The sequence below is a fragment of the Zosterops lateralis genome (assembly GCF_965231275.1).
Source record: "Zosterops lateralis genome assembly, chromosome: 19".
Taxonomy (NCBI): domain Eukaryota; kingdom Metazoa; phylum Chordata; class Aves; order Passeriformes; family Zosteropidae; genus Zosterops; species Zosterops lateralis.
The window spans coordinates 7,767,212-7,792,454 of record NC_139779.1 but is presented as its reverse complement, the minus strand read 5'-3'; the positions used below and the strand labels follow the sequence as shown (position 1 = coordinate 7,792,454).

The 25,243-nt window shown below is 46.4% G+C and overlaps 2 protein-coding genes across 2 annotated transcripts; one reads left to right on the top strand and one right to left on the bottom strand.

The window, feature by feature from the left end:
• Positions 1-5,364: 5,364 nt before the first annotated feature.
• LOC310917242 (1-acyl-sn-glycerol-3-phosphate acyltransferase alpha-like) lies at positions 5,365-11,301 on the top strand (the record flags this gene model as incomplete). The annotated part of the gene is made up of 7 exons (XM_083875327.1): positions 5,365-5,392; positions 5,728-5,962; positions 7,222-7,355; positions 7,742-7,917; positions 8,157-8,252; positions 8,749-8,821; positions 11,156-11,301. The coding sequence occupies 7 exons, from the start codon at positions 5,365-5,367 to the stop codon at positions 11,299-11,301; spliced, it is 888 nt and encodes a 295-aa protein (XP_083731453.1).
• Positions 11,302-13,686: 2,385 nt separating this feature from the next.
• Positions 13,687-24,817, bottom strand: LOC310917241 (myeloperoxidase-like; the record flags this gene model as incomplete). Its single annotated transcript, XM_083875326.1, has 11 exons — positions 13,687-13,727; positions 14,947-15,164; positions 15,631-15,868; positions 16,680-16,850; positions 18,109-18,361; positions 18,772-18,932; positions 20,299-20,614; positions 20,723-20,923; positions 21,795-21,924; positions 23,932-24,055; positions 24,679-24,817. The coding sequence occupies 11 exons, from the start codon at positions 24,815-24,817 to the stop codon at positions 13,687-13,689; spliced, it is 1,992 nt and encodes a 663-aa protein (XP_083731452.1).
• Positions 24,818-25,243: the final 426 nt, after the last annotated feature.

Here is a 25,243-nt window from a genome sequence, read left to right as displayed (position 1 = left end):
ATTTCCAAGATGTCCAGACTTGGGAAGCTGCTGAGGTGAATTATTAATTTTTACTGTGTTTATGCTTTTACTGCCTGCAATGTATGGGCATGGTTCTGTCATTTGTTCAGCTTGATTTGCATGAAGCCTTTACAGTGGGATGGAGCCCAGGAATAAAAGAACTTCATGAAGAGATATCCCAGATCTGTGAAATCACTCAGTATCACAAAGCCAAGTGAAATGGGTTGTCCAGAGGCTGATCCCGAATCACACCAACTGCTGGTTTAGGCCATGAAACCACACAATGCTTCATCAAGATTTACGGTCAAACACATATTTTGGACCTTCCTTTTAAATTTTTCAACTCCTGCAGAATAATCCAGGGCATTGGAATGATAGTTGATTTTTGTTCTCCAGTTTTTTTGTTTGAAAGAAATAAATTCTTCGATTTCCAGAGAAAATGTACTAATGGCAGGATGCCTTTGAGAGAAGAAGAAATAGTTGTCCTACACCCGAAGCATACTGTTCTAAAATGCCCTGTGTCAGGTTTTGCTCCAATACAAAAGGAAGAAATTTGCCATATGGCTGAGAGTTTTTTTCACTATTATTTCCCATAGTCCAGAATGCCCAAAACATCCTCTGATGTGACAGAAACCTGTAACAAGTTACTGGAGCTGGCATGAGCCAGAGTGACTCAGCACTGGCCTGTAGAGCCGGTGGGATGTGGCCTGGCAAAGATAAGAGCAATCTGAACATATAAGAAAGTAAAAACTGTTCTGGTTTCAATCCAGCATTTTCTCTTTTCCTAAGAGGGATCAAACCCACTTTCTCCACCTTCTGTAGCCTGCTGTATTCCTGTTATTGCTTAATAAATTGCAATTTTGGGCTGAGGCCAAGATGTTCTTTGCATTTCACAAAAGGTGTAGCAACCACACAAGTCGAGGATGGTGGTAGGTTTTCAGTGGGAATATTGGGGAAAGGCAGTTCCAGAAGCTGTGTATTGCTAATGAAAGAAGGTATTTCTTGCTGAAGCCTCTGACCCCAACTCCTGTGTGATGCAGAACTATGAAAGTCAGCACTGATGGGTGGGAAGTAGTGACTGGGGTGTCCCAGTCTCTCCAGATCTGGTTTGCCACTCCTGGTTGTCTAATGGTGACATAGCCTGGTGTCTGTTCAGCCCCTTGCGGACAGAGTATTTATTACCTGTTGACTTCAGCAGTTCTCCTCTGGGGGAGGATGTGACTGGCTCAAAATCACCCATAACCCCTCTATGTGCATTGAGCACAGATGGCTGATTTTTTTTTCTTTTTAGCCAAGCTGAAATTTGGACAATTTGATTTACTTTATCAACTTGATCAAACCTATGTAATGCTGGTACAGCAACATGGGGACTGTCCATAGACTGCCTGGCATGTGCCTCCCTTGGCCGGTGGAGCTCCTGAGGTGGGAGATGCCTCCTGCAGGAGCTAGGATGGGATGGTTTGCCTTGATCAGCTTCTGCTGCTGCTTTCAGAAGGGCAGCTCTCCCTCCCAGCTGTTGAGGCCTCTCATTCACTATCTTTCCCACCAGCAGCCTCCCCCAGCTGTTTCAGCTCAGACCTGGATGTCCATCCCAAGTTCATCCTGTCAGGTCCTTCTCCCAGTGCCAACTACATTTTTCCTCAGTGGATGCCCACCAAGGTGCTCAGTGGGCTGCAGCACAGAGCTGCAAAGACAGGCTGAGAAAGCTGGATCTGCTCAGTCTGGAGAATGGGAGGGGGAGTGATTTCAGTCTCTCTAAGGAGTGAAGGTGGACACTTCCCACAGGCTCACAGGGAAAGGACAAGAGGTAACAGATGCAAGTTACAACAAGGGAGGTAATCTTTAGACAAACACAAACATGGTTCCCTGTGATAGTGGTGTGATGCAGACACAGGGATGAGAGAAATCTTGGGGTCTCCAATCTTGAGTATTCTCCCAAACTGTCTAGGCCTTGAGCAAGTTTTCTGGATTTTCCATTAACCCTGCTCTCAGTAGCTGGTTGGCCTGCAGACCTCCTGGTGTCCTTTCCCACTTCAATCTTCCTGTGATTTACAGTGATAAATTGTTTTACTTCCTAGCCAGAGTTCACCCGTCTTGGCTCTGAGCTATCCCATATACGCAAGTCCTGCAGCCCAGGCTGTTCCATGCTGTTGCATTCTTTTCTGTCAAAGCTGTCTTGATACCACAGAAATCTTCATGAGCTGGAACACTTCTTCTTCGAAAACCTCTTCTCTTATCATTATAAGCACTTCCAGCCATGTCTTTTCTCATAAATTGGTCTCCAAAGTGAATCTGTGCCTTGTAAAACTGAGGGTTATATAGATTCATCATGGAACTGCAGCCAGAGCATCTTAAACCATTTCCTCTGTCTTGATGACCTTTCCCTAATATATTTATCCTGGAATCCCTCTGAAGGTTTTAGTGTCAATGTTAATGACTCTAAGTGAGAAGTAAGTGATTAATTTCCTTTTTATCTGTTCATACTTTGGAGGCCGGTTACTGATGCTATCCTTGGCCAGATCCAACACTGCCCTTCAATAACTTATCATAGAAACATGGAATATTCTGAGTTGGAAAGTCCAACTCCTGGCCCAGAATAGACACCCCATCAGTCCCAACCTGTGCCTGATAGCATTGCCCAAATGATCCTGGAGCTCTGGCAGCCTTGGGGCCATGTCCATTCCCTGGGGAGTCTGTTCAGTGCCCAGCATGCTCTGGGGGAAGAACCTTTCCTGATATCCAGCTAAGCCCCCCAGCATAGCTCCAGCTGTTCCTTCAGGTCCTGTCCCTGGTTACCAGAGAGAAGAGATTGGTGTCTGCCCCTCTGCTTGTTCCAATCTGTTTCAGAGTAAATATTTAATGCCAGCAGTTTTCAGTGGGAATCACTCCCATTTCAAAATCCAGTCCTCATATTTTGTGCTGGAATCATTGCTTTGCATTTGGAAGTCACTTGTGTTCTTCAGCTTCACCAACTCCTCTCTCTCATGTTGCTGTGCAGACAGCAATCTGTCCCCTTCTGAGCCTTTATATGGTGAACATGACAATTTTCTTGATCTTTTCCCACCACATTAGATCACTTTCCCTGGCTCCCCTCTCTCTTCTGACAAATGTGTGGCTGAGCAGATCTGGAGAGTGAAAGAGTCATTAAAACTTTGTGACAAAAGCTCACAGTGGGAGCAAGTCCCTCCTCTCCCTATCTCAGATTCACTTAAATTGAGCCAGGGTGCAAAAACCCAGGGGCAGAAGGGAGTCAGCAGGGTGTGGACACACCTGGTCTGGAGGCTGGAATCTTCATTAGAGCTGCAGTTTCTGAAAACACTTTTCAGGTTAGGCAAGAGCCAACTGCTTCTGAAAGGGGAGCAGGATGGATCCCGGTGCTGGGGATCCTTGCAACAGGAGAAAATTATTGCTGGGGATTTTGGCATCTGTTTGGAGCCTGAATGTTGTGTTACATCTGAGCTGCCTGTCTGTCCGTGGTGAATTAGGAATGTCTTTGCCTTTCTCCATACTCATCAGAGACATTTACCACTTGTTGCAATCAAAGACCTCCTTAATCTGCACAACTCACTGAAAGGAGGGTGCAGCCAGAGGGGATCTGGGCTCTACTCCCAGGAAACAGGGAAAGGAGGAGAAGGAATGGCCTCAAGTTGCACCAGGGGAGTTTCAGGGTGGACATCAGGAGGAATTTCTTCTTGGAAAAAGTTGTCAGACACTGGAAGGGGCTGCCCAGGGAAGTGGTGGAGTCCCCATCTCTGAAGGTGTCCAAGGAAGGACAGGACATGGCACTCAGTGCTCTGGGCTGGTGACAAGGTGGGGGGATCTGTCACTGGTTGGACTCAATGATCCTGGAGATCTTTTCCAACCTCAGTGTTTCTGTGAAGTCTTTGAAAATTGCTGACAGTGACTTACAATAAACCTTTTCAGTGGTTTGGGAACTGTTGTGAACTTACAGACTTCCTTGTCCCTGACATTCTGGGTGGGTTTCTATGTGCCAAGTTGTGTCAAAGGTTTTTTTCTACAGCAGGAGCCTGACAACAGCACCCTGGTTTGGAAACCATGGCCATCCTTGTAGGACAGCCATTCCACTCCTTTCACTGGCATTACATTTTAGGAACCTCTCTCTGGTAGGTGAGGATGAACCAGTTGTGCATCAAATCAACCTTCCCCCAGTTGCAGAAGACCATAATTTTGTATAGATGAGATACAGGAAAGGCTGACAGGGAACTGTTTGCTGGATCAAACCTTGGAGAAGCAGAAAGAAGCCATGGTTTTTCTCTAAGCACTGGCTCCCACAGGGACCTGGTCTCTTCAAGCACCAGTTCAGAGGGTCCCAGTGTGCATACATGGGGCTCTCATAGTGTCTATGTGCAAGGACAGTTCAGAGGGCATGGAGAAGCTCTTTGCTTTGGCTGCCTCTCCTGTGGTTGCAGGGAAGAGCTGACAAGTGAGGCTGCAGTCACCTCTCTCTAGTTTTCCAATGAAAATCAGGAGAACAAGGGTCCCTGGCTAAGCCAGAGGAGCAGGGAGCACAGGCAATGCCTTTCTATGTTATTATGTCTTTCCTCAGTTTCTTTAGGAAATATCACTGACTTTTGCCCATTTTACTGTCCTCAAGGATTTGACTTTGTTCTTTAGGTTGTAGGTGAGGGTCATCATGGTTTTATGGGTTCTTGGACTATTCCCTTTTGAGAATCTGCAGCTCTCAGTCCTGGCTCGAATTGAGAGTCATTGCTCCTTTGAGGTGCCAGTTGCTAGAGCAAGGCTTGGTGTGCGGATGATGAATCATGAAACATTAGGTTTTCAGTCCAGTCATTCTAGCTATTGCAAAGTTCCTTTTCACACAGTTGTTTTAGGAGATGAAATGCATTTGGAGCACTCCCAGGTTATACCTGCATTTTCCTGATTTACTCCTTGCTTATGCAGATGCTGTCTGAACATGCATCTGCCTCTGGCCAGGAAAACATTGGGAGTTGCTGCTCTTGCTTTATCTTTTTGTCTAGATTTTGGCACTTTTCCCACTTTTCCCACTGTGCATGCAGAATGTCCAGCTGCTCAGCTGGGTCCCTCCTGGGTACCATCCAGTGCCTGGATGTGTAGGACAGGGTCTGGCTGCTCAAATCACTGTTTTTCTCTTTCTCCCCCCCCAAAATACTGATTTCTGGTTTCCTGAACATCTTGCAGCTAGCTCACTTGGTGAAGATCAATGTTGCACAAAGTGAGACAGCTTGGGGTCATAGAATCATGGAATGGTTTAGGCTGGAATGGACTTGAATATCATCCAGTTCAACTCCTGCCATGATCCAGGACACCTCCCACTGTCCCAGGTTGCTCCAAGCCTCAACTTGGTCTTGGACACTTCCAGGGATGAAGCAGCCACCTCTTCTTGGGCAAGGTTTGTGCTGTCCAATACATCCTGCTCCTCCCCACTAAAGATTTTCTTAAAATTCCTCAGGGTTCCTATTCCCTTAGCCCTCTGAAGGGTCTCTCCAAGCACTGCCAGCCCCACAGCCCCTGCACACAGACAGCTTTGTTGCTGTGTTTGCCCTGTTGCCATCCAGCCCTCCTGGAGTTCTCGCAGTGCTGTTGCTAAACCGGCTTCCCACAGTAAGTGCAGCTCCCAGCAGAGAGCACAGCCTGACTGAAGCCTCACTTCCAAACTTTGTTCCAGCTTTGCACCACCCACACATAGCTGATGGAGGGAGTCTCACCTTTGCTCTACATCACCAGCTTCTCGTGACTCGTTCACTGCTCTGCTCAACACGCTCTGGGCTGGAAGGATGGAACTTTTCCTCCTTCACTACCCCTTTACCTGTCTGCTCATTGCCTTTCTAGTCCTCTACCAGGTGAAACCTGCATTCAGATTCTTCTGCAAGATGACTTTCTATAAGTTGTGGCTCTTCACCATAAGCATTGGGGTTGCCATCCTCAGTATTCCTCGTGGACGTAACGTGGACAACATGATGTAAGTTGTCTGTGGCTCCTTTCTCCCCTGAGCATTGATAGAGTCCACTCTATCCAGTGCTTTGATTTGAAGGGTCCTGGGGGTGTGGTGTGGTGGGGAGGATCGGTTGTATATTGGTCTGAGGAGATGACAGACTCTGTAATTCAGAGAAGGGGTGTGAGTTTTAAGACTGGTTTGGGATTGATAAAAAGAATAACAAATTGTGGAAAGAAAGGAAGTAAAAGGTAACACAGAGTAGCCAAAGCAGGTAATGCCAACAACCTGGATGTAATGCATATTGCTATTTTTACTAGAGCTCTTTCATCTGGTCTTTGGAGATGTATTTCCTTCTTCTCCATAGCTGAGCACTCTATTACTAAGTTGTGTTGAGAAAGCCATTCCAGGGGCTCTTCCCATTCTCTACCCTGAGCCAGTGCACACCTGGGACATCACCATGGTGCAGTGCTGGCCCCTGCATGAGCACTGGTGTCCCTGTCAGCTCAGCGACAGCCTGGTGTCCCGGGTCCGGCAGTCCCCCAGCCCATCCCATTGTTGCCCATCCTGCCCCCTGGAGGCTGCGTGAGGTGTCCAGGAGCGATCAGTGGTGGTGGCAATCAGGAACCTGGGCTGAGTGGGGACAAGAAAACGACTGCTACATGGCACCACAGTGCTTGAACCCTCCTGAAGGGCTGCAGAAACAGGATTTACTATTCCATTTTATGCTTCAGTGGGAATTCATATCTCCTAACTGAGCATCAGCCTTTTGCTTTGAGAAATTTTCTTCACCTCTTGACTTTGGTGCCTGACCCTTTTTTTTTCTTTTTTTTTTTTTTTGGCTGTTATTTTACCAATATCTTTTCAAATAAGTCTCCCAGCATTGCAGCCTAATGTCACCTAGAGGCAAACCCTCCTCTTTCCACAGTCAGCAGGGTTAGGCACAGGTTTACTGCAGCCTGTATTCCCAACCCAGCAAGCTGAGGAGGAAAGCAGAGTACAAAGGTGTGCTGTGAATCTGCATATTTTCTAATATTTGATTGATCTGTGGAACTGCAGTTGCTGGGTCATTGGTCGTGTATGGCTTGAGGGAAACCTGCAAGGTGTATTTGTCTTCTGTAATTAAATAATTAACTGCAGAGGGGCACTAATTGTTCTTTTCCAAGTCATGATCAAAGCTGTCTGGGAAACTGGCAGAAGCAGTGTGTGAGTAGGGCTGGTTTGGATGCAGAGTTTGGCCCCAAATTTCAGCATCTCTTTGGTTAATTTCCACTCCTCTTTTCCAGGTTTATGCGCATATTGACCAGGCCACTCAAATACATCTTTGGCATTCAGATAGTGGTGAAAGGCAAGGAGAACCTCAGGACTAAGAAACCTTTTGTCCTGGTGTTGAATCACCAGACCTCCCTTGACATCATGGGTATGTGGTGATCCTGGCCCCAGGTGTTTGTAGGGATGGCTTGTATGGAATCCCAGGCAGGAGGGCAGGAATGGTTGTTACAGACCCCTTCACCAGCCAGCCCCAAGCCAGGGCTTATCTCCAGGGTATTAGAGGAATTTTCAGGCTACATCAGCTTCACCCTCTCCAGGGGAATGGGACAAGGCTCTCAGCTGACCACAGCCCTCTTATAGCTGCTCTTCTTCAATGCCAGTCCTGAGTGGATGGCCTGGAGACCCCCAAAATTCTCCAGGGATTCTATAAAACTTCAGGCATGGCATCTCCTAGAGCAGAGGGCTGCTGCCCATAATCTAATGGGACCCTGAGTACAGACGGTGACTTGTTCTGTCCTTGCTGACCCCTTGCAGTGATGATGGAGATATTGCCAAGGCGTTGTGTGCCCATTGCCAAGAAGGAGATCCTGTACATGGGCACATTTGGGCTGGCCTGCTGGCTCGCAGGGGTCATCTTCATCGACCGCAAGAGGAGTGAAAAGTCCATTGCCACCTTGACAGAGGTGGCACACTCCCTGCACAAGGACAACGTGAGTGGGGAGGACTCCAATGAGGAACCGCTGGAAAACAGGAATCTGGATGTGGGTGGAAAGAGATCTTTGTCTCTGGGCTGGGCACTGAGCAGAGCAGAGTGAGAACAGAGAGTGTGTTCTGTGCCCATGAATGGAGGTCAGACGTACAGAGATGAGCCCCAGGGCACCATCCCTCTGCAGTAGCTTTGAATTGTACCTGGAGGTCTTTCTGCCCTAACATCTTCTCCCTCCTGCAGTTGCGTGTCTTGATCTTCCCTGAAGGAACTCGCAACCATGGTGGCTCCATGTTGCCCTTCAAACGTGGGGCCTTCCAGCTGGCTGTGAAAGCCCAGGTGAGACCCACCTTCCTTCTGCCCCTGGAGTGCAATTTGCCTACTGTGATCCACCAGCAAACCAGGGTCCTGGTCCCTGGCTTCCCTGTGGATTGAGTACATATCTAGGAGCCCTCAGGGGTTTGCAGTTGGCACAGGAGGGGTCTGTTTCTGTGACAAGTGGAAAACCTTTGTTACAGCTTGGGATAAAAGTGGGGACCCTTGACAAGAGCCCTGGTCCTGCACAGGGAAGTTTCTGCTGGCCCCTGTAGGTAGTAATTTGACAAGCCACAGCTGTTGGCCTAAATACAAAAAATGAAAATACAAAACCTGCCAGCAAGGGCATGGGGTGATACAGCTAAATGATCTAAATATTCAAATAATCCTCCAAGTGTCTGCTGTGACACTGATGGTGATAATTATTGACAAGGTGTGGGATTCACCTGAAAACAAGAGTTGAACTTTGGAGTTAGGATAAGGAGATGTGTATATTCACTGTAGACTGCCTTCCCTCCAGGTCCCCATTATTCCTGTAGTGTTGTCTTCCTACAACAGCTTCTACAACCAGAAGGAGAAGAAATTTACACCAGGTGAGGATGACCTGGGGCAAAGAATAGTCTGGGTGGTGTTGCAAGATCAGTCCTTGGAGCCATGACCAGGGTGGGCAGAGGACCACCTGTAGTATGGAGATGGCACCCAGAAAACAGCAGTTTCTGTCTTCTTGGGAAGAAATGGGACATTTCAGGCATCAATTTTCCCTCTCCCCTTGGATTTCTCAGTGCTTGTCCAATACTTGTCCAAGAGAACTTGGAGGAGCAGCAGAGTCCTGGGGCAGGTGCTGCCCCTGACCCCCCCCACGTTGCCCTTGGATCTGCAGGTGCATGGAGAGATAGGAAACATTTATGGTAACAAAACTTTCTACTGGCCACTGATAAAATTTTAGGGAAAAAAAAGTAACACAAGTCTTGGGCTTCAGAAGGAAAATGCAGAAAAAAAAGATACAAATCCCAACAGAGAAAAGTAACCCATCCTCTTCCTTTGCTCCCTTAGCTGCTGCCCACTTTGAAATGGACTTCTGGCACTTCCCACTCCTTCCCAGGCTAGCCCTGGTGTTCCCTGAGGACAGGATTTGCATCTGAAATTCTCATTCCTCCCACTGTTGTGCCTGGGTGTAGTCATTCCCTTGCAGGCAGACACCTGGAAAGAGAGTGGTGCAAATGATAAATATGGAATTGCCTGTTTCTAGTCATCTTTCACCTGCTGGGTTTATTCTCTCCCTGTTCATACACAAAAGTCATTTGGATCTGAAAGTGTTCCCCCCCTCCTAAGTCAATAGGACCACGAGCATGGGTCTTTCCAGCCTGTTCCCTTCCCTTCACATCTCTCATCCAGGAAATCAGAGAATAACCTCCTGGGGAGGGATTTTTGAAGCAGCTGACCATTTTGCTTTAAGCAAGGCCAATTCTAAAGACAGATGAGTTAGCTTTGTGACCAGTCCAGAAAAGGTTGTATTAACTCCAAGGATGGAGATTCCAAGAATTCCCTGAACTTTTTAGGAAAGACTTTTTGCAGTTACATGTACATTTGCCTATATACAACTTCAGTCACCCTGGGAATTCATGGTTAGCTAATTCCATGCTCAGCTGATCTCTGAGCCCTTTTCCAAAAGGCTGTTAAACAGGCTGGACCTGCACTGCTGAAGAAACAACCCTAGTTAGCTTTTCTTGTACTTTCCCACCTGGAAGTTTTGCCAGAGCTGATTCTGAAGATGGTGGTCAAGATTCCTGCACACTGAGCAGGTCTGTGGATCAGGACAGCTCTGTGTGTCTGCAGTGGCTCTGGGTGTGCTCAGGAGCCTCTTGAAAGCCCTGTTCTGTGCCTGGTGTTGAACACTGTCATTCATGGAACATGCCTGATGCTTGCTGGAAGTCTGTTCCCAAGAGACCCGAATTTTCAGCACAGCCTTGTCATCACACTGCTCTTTCGGTAGGAGCAAGTGAAATGAGGTACCAGCCTGGCTTTGGGTGTAAGATGTACAGGCAGGTAACACAGAATCGTGGAATCACAGAAAGGTTTGGGTTGGAAGGGACTTGAAGTTCATTTCATTCCACTCCTGACCATGGGCAAGGTCACCTTCCACTAGACCAGATTGCTCCAAGCCCCTTCCAACATGACAACTCCTTTTTTTTTTTGTGAAGTTCTTCTCTATGTTTGTTTTGCCTCCTTCCCACAGCTCTGCTGCCAGCACTGCTGGATCTCATTCCAGGCATACATGTAAAGTCACGCAAGAACATTACAACACATCACATCACAGACTCTCCCCAGATCCCCAGGTTTCTGTTTGTGCAGGCACTGTTTCATCTCCACTAGGCCAAAACAGGGGACACTTGGTGCCAGAACAGAAGAGCATCATGGCAACTCCCCAGTATGTTCTTCCAGTTTGTACCAGTCCATTATTTAGATACTCCCCCAGAGAAATCTGACTTACCAGGGAATCCGGGCCACAATTTCTCTCATCCTGAAGTGTGTTTCTGTAAAGAGGGACTGTACTAAATTTGGTATACATAGACAGAGGACAGCCAGTTTGGATGTGTTGTATTAAACATCTAGATCTTTATCCATGATCTAGACAGACCCTGAGGTCTTTCCACTGTGAAAACTCATCCAATATGAAACATTGCATTGTGTTGGATGGAGGACACATTCACCTCTTTCCATATTTATGATTCTTGTGCTCTCTCTGGATGGGAAAAGCCCAGGCTGGGTTTTTGCTGTGTGCATTTGGGATGTGGCTGGGCTCCCCCACCACCGGTGTGGGAATGAAGGCATTTCCTTGTTTGGCACCAACTCTCCTCCTGTACCGCCTCCGGCTCTTCTGTACTACTCATGTATTGTTTTTCCCCCTCTGTCTCACCTTCTTCCAGGAAATATGATCATCCAGATCCTGCCAGAAGTGGAGACGCTGGGCCTGGGCCCAGATGATGTTCCCAAGCTGACGGAGCAAGTCCGTGACTCCATGCTCTCTTCCTACCACGGGATATCGGGAATGACGAACAGAGCTGCCCATTAGCAATCCCATCTTCCAGCTCCAGCTGTGTGTGCCACAGCTGAGGGGAGGCCATGGCAACCACAGGAAGGTCTGGTAGCAGAGGCAACTGCGTATTGCTACGCTGACATACCAGAGACAGGCAAAACATCCACCAGGGAGAGAAGCTTCCCAAGGGAATGTTGCAATGCACCTCCCAGAGAACTGTGCCATCCAGGGAGACAGACACACAATGGACTGCTGGATATTTCTGTGCAATCATATTGTTGAGAATGTCCCACCAGCCAGACCCCAGGCAGAGCTGGGCCCTTCCTGTGATCATCGCTGCCTCCTTATAATCACCTTTCCCTGTTCAGATCCAACAAGGCAGAGGCACTGATCCCAAGCCTGTGACCGTGCTGCCTGGGAAATGGCTGCCTTGGGGTTTGAGGGCTGCCACATTCCCCTGGAACACACTCAGGAGAAGGTGCAGTTTTCTTCCTCTTTCATGGGGAGGATTTGGGAGGTACCTCTGCTATGACACATAGAAACCAAGGCAGCTTTGGGAGAGGGGAATTAAAGACCTTACGTGTATCCACGGGGCTTGGTGGTATCTTTGGCATGTTAAGTTTTCCTTTTAAGCTGAGGAAGATTTTGCTTTCAGGATTGGGCAAGAGGGACATGTCTTGGGACTCAGAAACCAGAGGCAAACTGCAGGAGTATGCTGCCTAATATCCTTGCCATGCCCAGATGGAATCATCATCCCTGGAAGTGTTCAAAAGATATGTATATCTGGTGCTTATGGACATGGTTTAGTGGTTGACCTGGCTGTGCTTGGTTAATGGACTCTGTGATCTTGGGGTGCTTTTCCAGCCTTACCGATTCTGAAATTCTGTGACAATTTTATGATAAACTCATGATTTTTAGCACAATCCATGTATCTTTGAACTCAAACACACTCTGGGACCTGCAGTTCCTGATTTCTGAGTCCTGCCTTCTGCCTTCTCTGTCAGAGGATCCCCACCAGCCATGATGTGATTTACTTTTTTCTGCTGGTGTGTTTAGCTATGAACCAGAGCCAAAGAATGTTTAGGACCCAGGTCTGACTTGCATAGAATCACACACATATTCACAGAATCTTTTAGGTTAGAAAAGCCCTCTAAGATCATCCAGTCCAACCTGTGGCTGACTCCCACCTTCTCAACCAGCCCAGAGCACTGAGTGCCATGTCCAGCCCTTCCCTGAGCACCTCCAGGGATGGGGACTCCGAACCTCCCTGGGCAGCCCCTGCCAAGGTCTGACCACCCTTTCCATGGGCAAATTCCTCCTAGTGTCCAACCTAAGCCTCCTCTGGCCCATCCTGAGGCCGTTCCCTCTCCTCCTGTCCCTGTTCCCTGGGAGCAGAGCCCGACCCCCCCCGGCTGTCCCCTCCTGTCAGGGAGTTGTGCAGAGCCACAAGGTCCCCCCTGAGCCTCCTTTTCTCCAGGCTCAGCCCCTTTCCCAGCTCCCTCAGATGCTCCTGGAGCTCCAGCCCCTTCCCCAACTCTATTCCCTTCTCTGGAGATGCTCCAGCCTTTCACTTTCCTGCAGCGAGAGCCCAAAACTGAACACAGGATATGAGGTGGGGCCTCAGCAGTGCCAGCACAGGGGGACAGCCACTGCCCTGGTCCTGCTGGTCACATTGGCTGTCTAGCATAGCCCAGGTGCCATTGGACTCTTGCTCACCTGGGCACATTTGGGCTCTTGTTCAGCCACTGTCAACCAGCTCCCCAGGCCCTTTTCTTATGGAAGGATTTCCAACCCCTCTGCCCCCAAGGCTGTCATTGATGAGTGTAGGTGAATGCACAAAGATGTGTTTTATTAGTGCCCAGAACACCCAAACCACACAGGTTCACTGTAGGATTTAAATAAGACTTGCTTCAAGATGCAGCTGCCATGCTTCAGTGTCTTCAAAGGCTGAAATCTCAGTGCTGATTAGAAGCAGCCTAAAAAGCTTCTTGTCTTGTGCAAAACCAGGAGATTGGAAAAGTTTTGATGAAGATTACATGAATGTGCTAATTCCTGAGCAGGTACAAAGGATAAGGAATTTGATTTTGCAATGCAAGCATGCCAGCCTGCAGGTTTGACACCCTTTCAGGATGGGAAGTAAAAAAACTTGTCATAATTACACTTTTAGAGAGTCAGAAAGCCTCTGATCAATTTTTTAGGGCAACAGAAAATAAAGTATCATTGCCCTTCCATCTGAAGACTTACATTACTGGAAAGTTTTAGAAAGAAATTATATTTTTAAAAGCCACATTACAGGAAATAAAATGGATTACATAGTTGTGAGCTCCCCTCTGGAAAACCATGTGCTGATGCTCAGTCAACAGCAGCCAACGGAGCCTGATGTCCAGGCAGGAGTTTCCCAGCAGCAGCTCAGTGCCACCATTAGGGGTTTCCAACAATGGCCTGATGAGCAGGATTAGAAACTGTCAATAAAGCAGAAAAAATTGCTGAGAGGCAGAAAGTCTTTCCTGGACACACCATTTTTGTCCACCTTTTTGTCATCCCTGTATCCTTGCACCTCTGAGACACCGTGCTAATTCCAGCCTTAGGAGTCGTTTGGGGGCAATTTCTTGCCATTTCAAAAGGTTAAACTTCTAGCAGCTGCTTTTAGCCCTGGAATTTTACTCTCTGAGTTACACAAACACTTTGACTTCCCTCAAGCCTGGTGAGAAAAAAGCCACAGGAAGCAGTTCAACACATTTTAGTGGCCATAAGAATATGATAAAAAAAGAAATGAAAAACTGTTCTTTCTAAACTGTTGTTTAGAGAGAAGGTGAACTGGACTCAGGTCATAAAGAATGAGGTGAAGCCACTGTAATTCAGCCTTTAAGTGCAAGTAGCTGTCTTAAACAACAGTTTAAGTTATCTCTCAAATAGTTACTCAAACTCAATACAGGAACTGCATGGAGATGCTTTGTGGTCTGTGCCTTGCAGAAGGACAGTGCAGGTGAACCCCAGGTATTGCCATCATCTATAAATGGGTTGTCAGAAGAATCCAATCTAGTCCATTCTTCACGTCTCTGTTCTCCCACATAATTTCATTTGGGAGAGCCCTGGTCAAAAGTGCTTCAGTAGGACACTGAGTGTCCACATCTCTCAAAGACACTGTTTTACTGTGGCACATCATAACCTTTGATTGTGTGTGTTCAACTACTGGTGCATGAGGCCATACAGTGTCAAAACTACTCCAGATATACCTTAAACTGATTTAAAGCTTTGGGATAGATGTGAGGAAAGCAGGAACTTGGAGCAGCAGAGTAAGACCTTGGAGTAGGTTGGCTAATTCTAGCTGATTTTTCATCAACAACTTTCCTGTCAGGAAAGACTATGGTTGTTTTGGAACAAGGCCTTTAAAGGACACATTCCCAAGGTCCAGAACAGGCTGGATTTTGAGGGATTTCCCATCTGCTTGAAAGGAAGAGGCAGGGAATAAGGGATGATGAAAGTGATGGATTGCCTGGAAACCCAGTTAACAGCACCTCTGCCTCCAGTCGTGTCTGAATGTAGCTAAATGAACAGTCATCTTTTTTGGGGGGGGGGGCAGAGTCACTGCAGAAACCTTAATTCTTTCAATTTTTTTTAGACATGGAAGATACCTCATAGCACATTTATTACTTTTGACAGATCTCAGACCACTGGTACCTTTTGTAGCACTCTCAGGCTCATCTTTCCAGGATGAGAGGTCAAGCACATCAATCTCTTGGCAATCAGTGAAGTCCTCAGGATAAGTGTTGATCATGAACACATCCCTGGGTATCTTTTTGATATGAGTATTGTCACAGATCACCCTTGACACTGAGATTTTTCTCAATGCTTGCAACTGTTGTGGAGTGAAAACTCCTGGGTTTTCCCACCAGAATCTGCAATGAAATTTTCAGAAGCAGTTTATAATCTCTGGTTACTTGCTGAATGGGAACCTGCACGGGGTGAGTCTCAATGGTGCTTAGATCCACCTTCTCCAGGCATACCCCCTTAGAAAGAGGTGTCTCCAGTGTGGCTAGATCTGGATTCTGCCAGTGCAGAGAGCCTGCCTCTTCCACACAGTATCAGCAGGTGCTGGGATGCAGGGATTTATGCCCTGAGAGCAAAAGTCACCTCAGGCAGAGGCCATAGCAGATCCTTCATGATCTGGAGCTGGTTCTCCTCAGCCACGTGAATCTAGAGAAACAGGCTGCAAAAAACAGTCCTTTGGTAACTGGGCTAAAATCAAGGGGTGAGCCTTGCTGAGAGCACTCACTGGAGTGCTGTAGATGGGTTGGATTAGTGTGTCACAGGAAATGTCAGCATTTCTCCCCTAAAAAACACCACAAGGAATATATGTCTCACCTGTCCCCATCACGCAGGTTCCTGAACTGGGTGCCAATAATGCAGGACAGGAGGGGCCCAACTCTGCCCTGGGGAACCACAGGCTCTGCAACTGCCCCAATCCAGAGGTCGATATTGTATGGTGTCCCATACAAATCCATGAACTTCTTGGCCAGTTTGGGATTGCCCAGCACCTCAGATAATTCTTCTATGGTTTGGGGTTGGGAGAGTCCACAGAAGCCCCTCCAGGCATTGTAACCTGCAAGAGCAGGAGCAGCAGATGACCAGAACCCACCATCACATCTCCACAGCACCTTTCTTGGCCCATGAACACTGCTTGCTTCTTCTCATCGCAAAGGATCTGGAAGGCACTATTGTCCAGGAAGTCCCAACAAATGTCACATTTTCAAAGGTCCTTCTCATATGTACACTAAACTAATAGTTTGGATTGTCTTTGTGACTATATCTCATCCTGTTGGTTATATCTTTCTGCTGCTGAGGGTGAATGCATTAGTCCTTGCTGCTTTGGGAGGCAAAATTTCTAGGATCAAATTCTTAGAAAAGAGGAAATTTTTTTGTGTTTAACCCAAGAACACCAAGTTCTTCTCTAGCACATGGGGCAGTCCCACCTGTGGGTGCAAGCCACTTCTGCTCAGAACTCTGGCTTGTCTGGGACACACGACAAGATTGATGGGCAAAGAATAAATCCCAGGGGACCTGTCCAAGCCCATGTGAAAGCTGAATTTGGTCACTTGTGTCTGTACCTTCTGTACTACACACGTTCTCTCTTTGCAATACACCACTGTCTCTCACCCGCTTTCTTACATTAACCCAAATATTATCTTTGATTTCTAAGTGTTTTGTCCTTGTTATAAATGTCTCAAAAAAAGATTTTTATAATGCAGAAACCTTTTGTTCCCTCAGCTTGGCTGTCTGTACATCCTTCACCCTCAAATCAAGGTACTGGTTCTTCCCATTGGTATAGAAAAAAGCTTCATTCATTAATGGAATAGCAGCAGAAGAAAAAAAAAGGTCATATTCACAGGAGGTGTGGATTTGTGTGTCCTTACCTGGAAGGCCATGGTCTCTTCCCCGTTGCATATTCATGGCCCCTAGATCCAGACCCATCACCTCTGTTTGTTCAAAGAGGTGGTTCTGGAGCTCCTCAACAAGCAGCTGGTTCTGTTTCATGAGTTTTGCATGATCCACAACCATGCCCCGGATCAGGGGGTCGATGCCTCCTGCAGCCATTGTAAATCAAGGAAAGATTTTTTTGTGCCAGGGTGCAGCTTTGATGGTCCCTTTCATGCAGCTGAAACAGTCAACTATGGGCTGGGTGGGGTTTTCATCTCCATATTTTCATTTCACCATGTGTATATGGAATCATAGAATCACAGAAGGGTTTGGGTTGGAAAGGACTTTAAAGCCCATCTCATTCCACCCCCTGCCACAGGCATGGACACCTTCCACTATCCCAGGTTGCTCCCAGCCCCATCCAGTCTGGCCCTGGACACTTCCAGAGCTGGGGCAGCCACAGCTGCTCTGGACAACCTATGCCAGGGTCTCTCCACCCTAACAGCAGTAGCTGTATGAATCTGTACATGTCTGCAGGTGCCAGTAAATAAAGCCTCACCTAGTAAAGTAACTAAATTCCTTATCCCTCCCCATCCCTCAGATTTTCCTTTCACACCTCTAAATCCACATGCTGTGCACCAGTCCCTCCCCAAGTCTGCTCTTCAGCCTGCAAAGCTCCATTGTGTCCTCATGCTTGGGGGTCTGTCCAAGGTTTTAGGTTTTGCAATGGATTTTGTTTATAATTCACTATTAATAGACAGACATTTATGAAAACATTAAATGTAGCAATAGAATAAATTCATGTCTGACTATTCACATCTTTTTCATAGCAATTAAGGAGACAGTATGAACAAAACACAGGAAAATTGGTTGCACATGTGTAATTATATCTCTCAGAACTGGTTAACCCATTTTGGAAGAGACATTTGCCTTCTTGGAAAGACTCATCTGAAGATCTCAGCTGTGTAATAGCAGGACCCCATAACTCCAGTTAGAGCCTGGAAGAGGGATGGGCACCTCTAGGAAGGAGTGATGCTGCTTTAGCTCAGTTAAACTGGATGCATCACCCTCTGTCCATGTCTCCTGATTATAGGGGGATATAAGAGCTTTGATTGACATAGACTTTAGTGGATTGATATTTGGCACAGGAAGTCTCCTGACTCCTGGAGCACCAGGAGCAGCTGCACCATCTGACTGGATGTGGAGCATCTCACTGTCAGGTCTTACTGAGCTGGGAGGTGTCCAAGAAATGGACATGGTGCTCAGTGCTCTGGGCTGGGTGACAAGGTGAGGGTCACAGGTTGGACTTGATGGCCTTGGAAATCTTTTCCAACCTAAATGATTCTGGGATTCTGTAATTCCATGTGCCTGACCAGCTGATCTCCACCTCAGGACCAGACCAGGACCACTGCTTCATGTTCTTACCTTCCATTACAATTCTCCATGGAGCACAAAAGGTCAAATGCAGAGGGACATGGGAGGAGGAACCCAAAGGCTGAAAGCTCTCATTCAAACGGGACACAAAAGGCTGCACTGACGTGTGCCCAAACCGGAAAGCCAGGGAGAAAACATTTGAGGCTCTTGGATCCACCTTCTCATTGTAACCACTATACAAAGGGATCCACTTGCTGGTCTCCTCAGCCAGCAGGAGTGGGAGGTAATCTCTGTATGTTATGATCTGAAAAAGCACAAGAGCACAGCAAGTTACCAGCAGCTACAGCAGAAGTGGCATCAAAAGTGAAGTACAGAGAATGAACATGGACTCTCTGCAGCAGAATTCATTAATACCTTCAGAAAAAAAAGCTGTAGCGATGAATAAGTTTTGTGTTATGGATTTAAATTATTTTTAAATGTGAAATTATTTTATCTAATAATTAATTCATACATTAATATAAAAATAATTCATAAATTAGTGACATGATGCATAAAAAGCTCTGGATAGCCATGCTGTCTCAGATGGACCATCCTCATTCACAGTTTCCAACTCCTACAAATAACTCCACTGATTCAGCAAAATATTTTCCTCCTTTTGCCTGGAGGGAAAACCATTTCTAAGTGTGTTGATAAACAACAAACATTAATCAGTACCTGGTTTATGGCAATCACAATCTTTCGAGTCTCCTGGTAAAGCTTTTCTCCATCCCAGTGGGGATTTAATTTTCTCAGCTCCATAGCCAGACGATTGTGCTCTCGGACAAAGAGAGTGTGCATTGCAGAGAGTCCCAGGTTTTCTGTCACGCGTTTGTCACCTAAAATGAAAATATTTTAGGAATTTTGTACATTGCTTTCAAATTCAGAAGCAGGTTTTTGTGTTAGTACAGACAAGTAACAAGTGGTAATGTTCCCGGCAATAATGCTGTGGGTGCCCCATCCCTAGAAGTGTCCAAGGCCAAGCTGGACGGGCCTTGGAGCAACCTGGTGTAGTGAAAAGTGTCTCTGCCCATGACAGGGGGTGGAACAGGATGGTCTTTAAGTTCCTTTCCAACCCAAACCCTTCTGTGATTCTATGAGAACTGGAGGGGACTCAGTGAAGAGCCTCTGTGAGATGATGGAAAAAGCACTGAGCATCTCCTCACTCAGCAAGGAGCCCTTCTCATGGGTATAAAATGAGGAAATGAGAACAGTCTTATTCTTATGATTGATTTTGCAAGCTTTATAACTTTTTTTTATATTGTGCCTATGATGGATCACTTCAAATTTTAGTAAGTTCTGTGTTTGTCCTCTGTTCAAATTTCAGACAAATTTCTAGATTTTCTTTTGATATAGGATGAGTTAGTTATTTAATCAATTGACTAGATTGCTTAAGAGTGTTTAACTGTTAGTCTTGATTGGGTTGAAAACTAAGTCATAGAATCACAGAATGGAAGAGACTTAAAAGCCCATCCCATTTCAACCTTCCACTACCCTAGGTTGCTCCAAGCCCAATTCAGCCTGGCCCTGGACACTTCCAGAGATCCAGAGGCAGCCACAGCTTCTCTGGGCAAACTTTGCCAGGGCCTCATCATCCTCACAGGGAACAATTTCTTCTGTTTATCTAATTTAATCTACTCTCTTTCAGTGTGAAGCCATGCTCCCTCATCCTCACACTACAGTGGCTGATAGAGTCCCTCTCCAGTTTCCCTGTAGTCCCTTCAGATCCTGGAAGGTGCTGTGAGGTCTTCACACAACCCCCTCTTTTCCAGGCTGAGTAGCCTCAACTTTCTCAGCCTGTCAGTGCTGGCAAGCTGACAATTTGCATTCAAGTAATAAATGGTGAATTCTAGGTAGAAGGAAAAAGCTCCTGAGAAGTTTTGAGCACTGGTGGATATTCTATTGAAAATTTCTCCTGCTTTTGAAAAGACTTTATAGAGGAAGAACTGTAAATCTTCTGGGAAATTAAAATAACTTTATGTTTATTAATAAATTATTGCTTGGCTATTTTTCTTTTCTAACTGGGGGGAAGATTCCCTGTCTTTCACCTTACATAGTCATGTCTTGAAGTGCCTCATTCAAATACCACAGAATCACCGAACATTCTCTATTGGAAGGGATCCACAAGGAAGGATCCTATAAGGAGATATTTGTTCCTTTTTAACTTCATGACCCACTGAAAACAACCCCCCAGCTGCACCTTACCTGCTTTAAAACAGGGGATGTTGGCACTCTCGTTGGTGAGAACACAAACACTCTTCATCGTATTCTCAAAGGGCAGCAATTCCCGCCCTGCATCCATGAAATCCTGGTTCACAGCCATCAGACCCAGCTGGTTGGTGAGATTTCTCAGGCTCCTGGCCAGGGAGTCATCGCTGCCGTACACGGTGCTGGCATCGATGAAGGACGTGGCAGCGTTGAGCTGCTCCCGGCGGAAGGTCCCCGGGGTGCACGCGGAGGCTGACTGCACAAATGGCATGCAGGTGTCCGAGCTCAGCGTCCGCGGGTCGTCAGGGGGAAACTAAAGCAAATATGAGCCAAGTAATGAGCCAAACATGAGCGTCTGAAAGGTCTGTGCTTTTCTTTTTGTTGCTCTAAGAGAGTGTGGCATGGGTGAGAGTCAGGGTACCTTAATGGGGAAGCAGGGGGGCTCGAAGGCACAGCTGGTGTGGCACTGGAGCTCCAGGCTGGCTCCTTCCCCGCTGGCAGGGGCCAAGTCAATGTCGTGATTAACCCACTGTCCCCAGTGCATGAAGACCAGCGAGAGCTGCTGGTCTGCAGTGACATTCTCATTGGCCGTGTGAGCAATTTCATTGGATACTTTTCGAACCTGCAGAAAACCAAAATGGAATTGTGACTGTCTCTGCCATGGTGGATTTGCCTCTCACTTGAACTCCCACTTGAACTCACTGAGATCCTGGAATCACAGAATCACGAAGGTCAGAAAAGACCTCCAAGATCATCAACCTTCAACTGAGTATCCTCATTCCCTCTAAACCATATTGAAAAGTGCCACATCTACCTTTTTTGTGAATACCTCCAGGGACTGACTCTTCCATTGCCCTGGAGATCCTGCTCCAATGCTTAACCACTATGTCAGTGAAGACATTTTTCCTAATATCCTAAACCTCCTACAGTACAATTTGAAGCTATTTCCTCTTGTTCTGTTACTTGTTCTCTTGGAGAAGAGGCCAACCCCCCCTACTCCTTTCAGGTAGTTGTAGATCATGCACAAGATGATCTTAGATAAATTACTAAGTTAATTATGACATTACACAGCTCCATGTCATTCCCCACATCTATCCAATCAGATGTAAAAGTACACTACACAGTCCTTCAGCCAAACCCAGCTTCATGGAAAGCTCATTCCAGCTGAAACTTGTTCACGAGCACCAGAAATTCAAGAACATGGCCAAGAAATTCCAAGCCTTGTGGTTTGTACAAACCTCCTAGTGTCCTTGAGCACTGACTGCAGCAATCCTTGGGATGCACACTTCAGAAACTGCTCATGAAAGCATCCACAACCTTTTTGCTCACATCCGTCTCCAACAAAAAATATTAACCTGAACCATAACTCAGTTATGGAAAAGCACCCTGAGATCAAAGATCAAGCAATTTACACTCTAGATGCTGCCACTGCTTCCTTCCTGCATTGAGGGCAGTGTCCATACTCATGGCTGGATTAGGATAACAGCTCTCACCAGTGGGAGTGGGAATCCATTGTAGTGCTTTCCTTCACTTGCTCCTCTGGGAACAGACACTCCGTCTTCGTATATGGCTGGGAGCCAGCGTGCAAAGGCACGGTTAGAGGACCCCAGGTGAGAGTGATTTCTGCAGCATCACCAGAAAAACAACTTCTGTTATTTTTTCAAACATCAGGAGCCTTGTACAGACCAACATTTCACAGCCCTTTATTCCATGTCTGAGCACTCTGATAACAAGAATGAGACTGGTAAGACACCAAGAAGCAAATTATACCAATGTTATTACTGTGAAGAAAAATTAACTTTTTCTATAAAAGGTGCCTTGTGTCACTCTAATAATTTTATCTGTCATTTAAACCTACATTAATTTTATCTGGCATTTAAATCTCTGTACCACCTCTGTCTTCACTCCTCTCTCAAAATCAGACTCACAGTAGGGCCATCAGCAGGGTGAGGGTTGCCATGTCTTGTCCAGCTGGGGACTGGAAGCTTCCAAGGGTGAAGATTCTCCACCTCTGTGGGGATCTGTGCCAAGGCTGCCCCTTGGAAAAGGTTTTACCCTCTCAGCCTGCAGCTGCGGCCATTTTGGTGTTGCCTTACACTACTCTAAAAAGTTTGAATTGCTTAAGTCATCATTTTGTGTTCAGAAGAACAGTAATTCTGATTGAGCCAATGATCTCTAGCCCTGCAGGCACAAAACTCAGGCAGTGTCTGTCTATATGATGTGGCACTCAGGGTTCTGGTCTGGTTGACAAGGTGGGGATGAGTCAAAGGTTGGACGTGATGGTCTTGGAGGTCTTTTCCAACTTAAATGATTCTGTGATTCTGCACTAGAAAAGGAGATGAGTACCCAGTGTTTACAGCAGTCTGCTGTGAAATAAGAGCACGTCCCAGCAAAACTGTGCCAGAGCTGAAGCAACTCCATCAAATATTAAGGACTCAGAACCACCAGGGTCTTCTTCTGATTGTTATTAGTGTCCTTAAAGGCAAACTATTTCCATGGTGTGCACCTCAAGCTGAGCAAGATCCTTAGGAAAATATTAACACCACAGGAATCCCTCAAGCCCAATGCCTCCTCATCTCTCTGACAGCCCAACAAGGCCAAGGACAACCCTACCCTGAACCTCAAGTCAGCATGGACACAAAATCCCACAAATGGTCAGGCTGGAAGAGACCACACTGGGGTCGTCTGGTCCCATGTCTCTGCTCAGGCAGAGTCATCTCAGACCACATGGCACAGGACTGGGCCCAGGTAATTCTGGAATATCCCCAGTAAGAGAGACTCCACACCTTTTCTGGGCAGGCAGACAATGCTCTCCTTGTGAGACTGGAGGCCCTGGAGTCTATGGAAACATACTGGAAAACTCCAATGAGTGTGAGCTCCCCACACACTGATGCAGAGCTCTGCTATGTCATCACATCTGGCACATCTGTTTCATGCCAGATGCATATTGGATGGAAGTCCCACTCAGATTTGGGGGCTGGCACTGACACAGAAGGACAAGGAGCCTTGACTGCCATTGTCAGAGTAGGAATGTGGCCATTTTCTGGCAAAAAAAAAAAAAAAAAAAAAAAAAAAAAAAAAAAAAAAAAAAAAAAAAAAAAAAAGACACGAAAATAAATAAATGTTGGCGCCTGGAGGGAAAATATGTGCGAAAAAAGCTGAAGAACTAATTTTCTCAGATAAAGTTGGAAGAGCCAAGAATTAAAGTCTTATTTAATTCCTATCCTTATTCATCACAGAGATACATCAACAGCTGAATATTATCATCTGAATCAGCTGGGGAAATTAGTATTATCCTATGGAAGGGTGGAAGGGTGATTTCCTGTAGCCTCCAGCAAAATGAGAGGCTGAGTCATAGCCTCAAAATTTCCTCAACTTCTTACCTGCCCCCACCCCAAGAAGTCCTTTCCTTCATCCAAAGCAGCACATAAAGGGCAGTGGGTGCAAATCTGAGAGTTTCAAGAAATTACGTCCTTTTCCTGACAGGCAAAGGCAGAAATTAATCCTCTGTTATAGGCTCATTAAACTGAGCATTTCGATCTTCTTGCCCTTTCAAAGGGCACTTTCACAAATCATCTACCCAGGGTCAGAATACAGGTGAGACTCTCCTTGTCCATGCACAAATCCTACCTGTTGTTGCACTCCCCAGTAATGGTCCGGTAAAAGTCTCTCTCCGGGCATTTAATGGAACGAGTCTGGTAGTCACAGCCAGTGCCCTTAGAAATCATCTCTTTCTGTCTCCTGCTCAGCAGGTCTGCAAGAGAAACCCTGTAAAGTAGCACCTGATCCTACTCTTCTTTTGTTGTTTCAGCTTCTCAGTGTTCTAGGTCAACTTTTGAGCCAGCTGAATTGGAGCTGTGGATATTGGAGCTGTGGATATAAACCCTGTGGATTGGAATTGTTAATTTGGTGCCTAAACCCTTTTGTGGATCAGCCTTCCCATCTGGACTAGGGAAACTGGGTGGCCATGAAGCAATTTTCCAGGGGAATGTGGAGAGCATCATCACCAGGAAGGTTTTACCCCAGCTGGGAAAAAAACTATGAGTTTTCAGAGTGGTACAACCCAGGTGTGAGGAGCAGAAGTAGAAGATGGAGGGTTCTCAGTGGTTACAGTCTCTAGTGGGTTTTGTCCCAGGTTTGTCCCAGGTATTGTTATGCTATTTTTTCCAAGGATAGGAGAAATGCACTCTCAAAGATGACAAATAAAATACCCAGGGTTCTGGTCTATCTCTGAGCAACCTTCAACTCTATTCCCCTGTTGGGGAAGGGTTTTATCCCTGGTTATTTTGGTCATGGCAGAGCTGCTCTCTGCCACCTGCTGTGGCACATTTCCTGCTCTTAGCTCTTTGTAAGACATTTTGATCTAAATCACATTACCTGTGACATTGAAACTCTGCTCCCCAGAGAGGTGCAGCTTCCTTTTGAGGAGTTTCAAAGTAGTTTCCAAGTAATCAGCAGCACGGACTGCAGATCTGGTTCTTCCAACGGGGTCCTTTAGGTGCTTCAGGAAATCCATCGGGTTGACAATCTTTTCCTCCAGTTTTCTCTTTAAGCTGAACATAGAAGAGTTCCATGAAGCACGTTTTCTGAAATCAGAGCTCCTCTGTCATGCTGGACTGGGTGCAATTAGCTGTGATAACACTGTAGGGTCACATGCAGGCCCTGCCCATCAGCACGTCCGCTCAGATGGTTTTGGCAAACAAAGCACAATAATCCCCTACTTCAAGATTGCAGATACATTTCCTTGTCACAATAAACTTCGTTCTATCATGTGGAAATCCAGATCAATGAGGTGTGACTAGATAAAATTTTACATGTATTATGTTGCAAGGTGTATTCTATGAACAGAGGGATAACCTCGCTCCTGTTCCATCTCTTTCTGGTTCCAAGGCTCTGTCTTGCTACTTCTGTAGGATGAGTGGAGAGAGACTTCTTCCCAAAT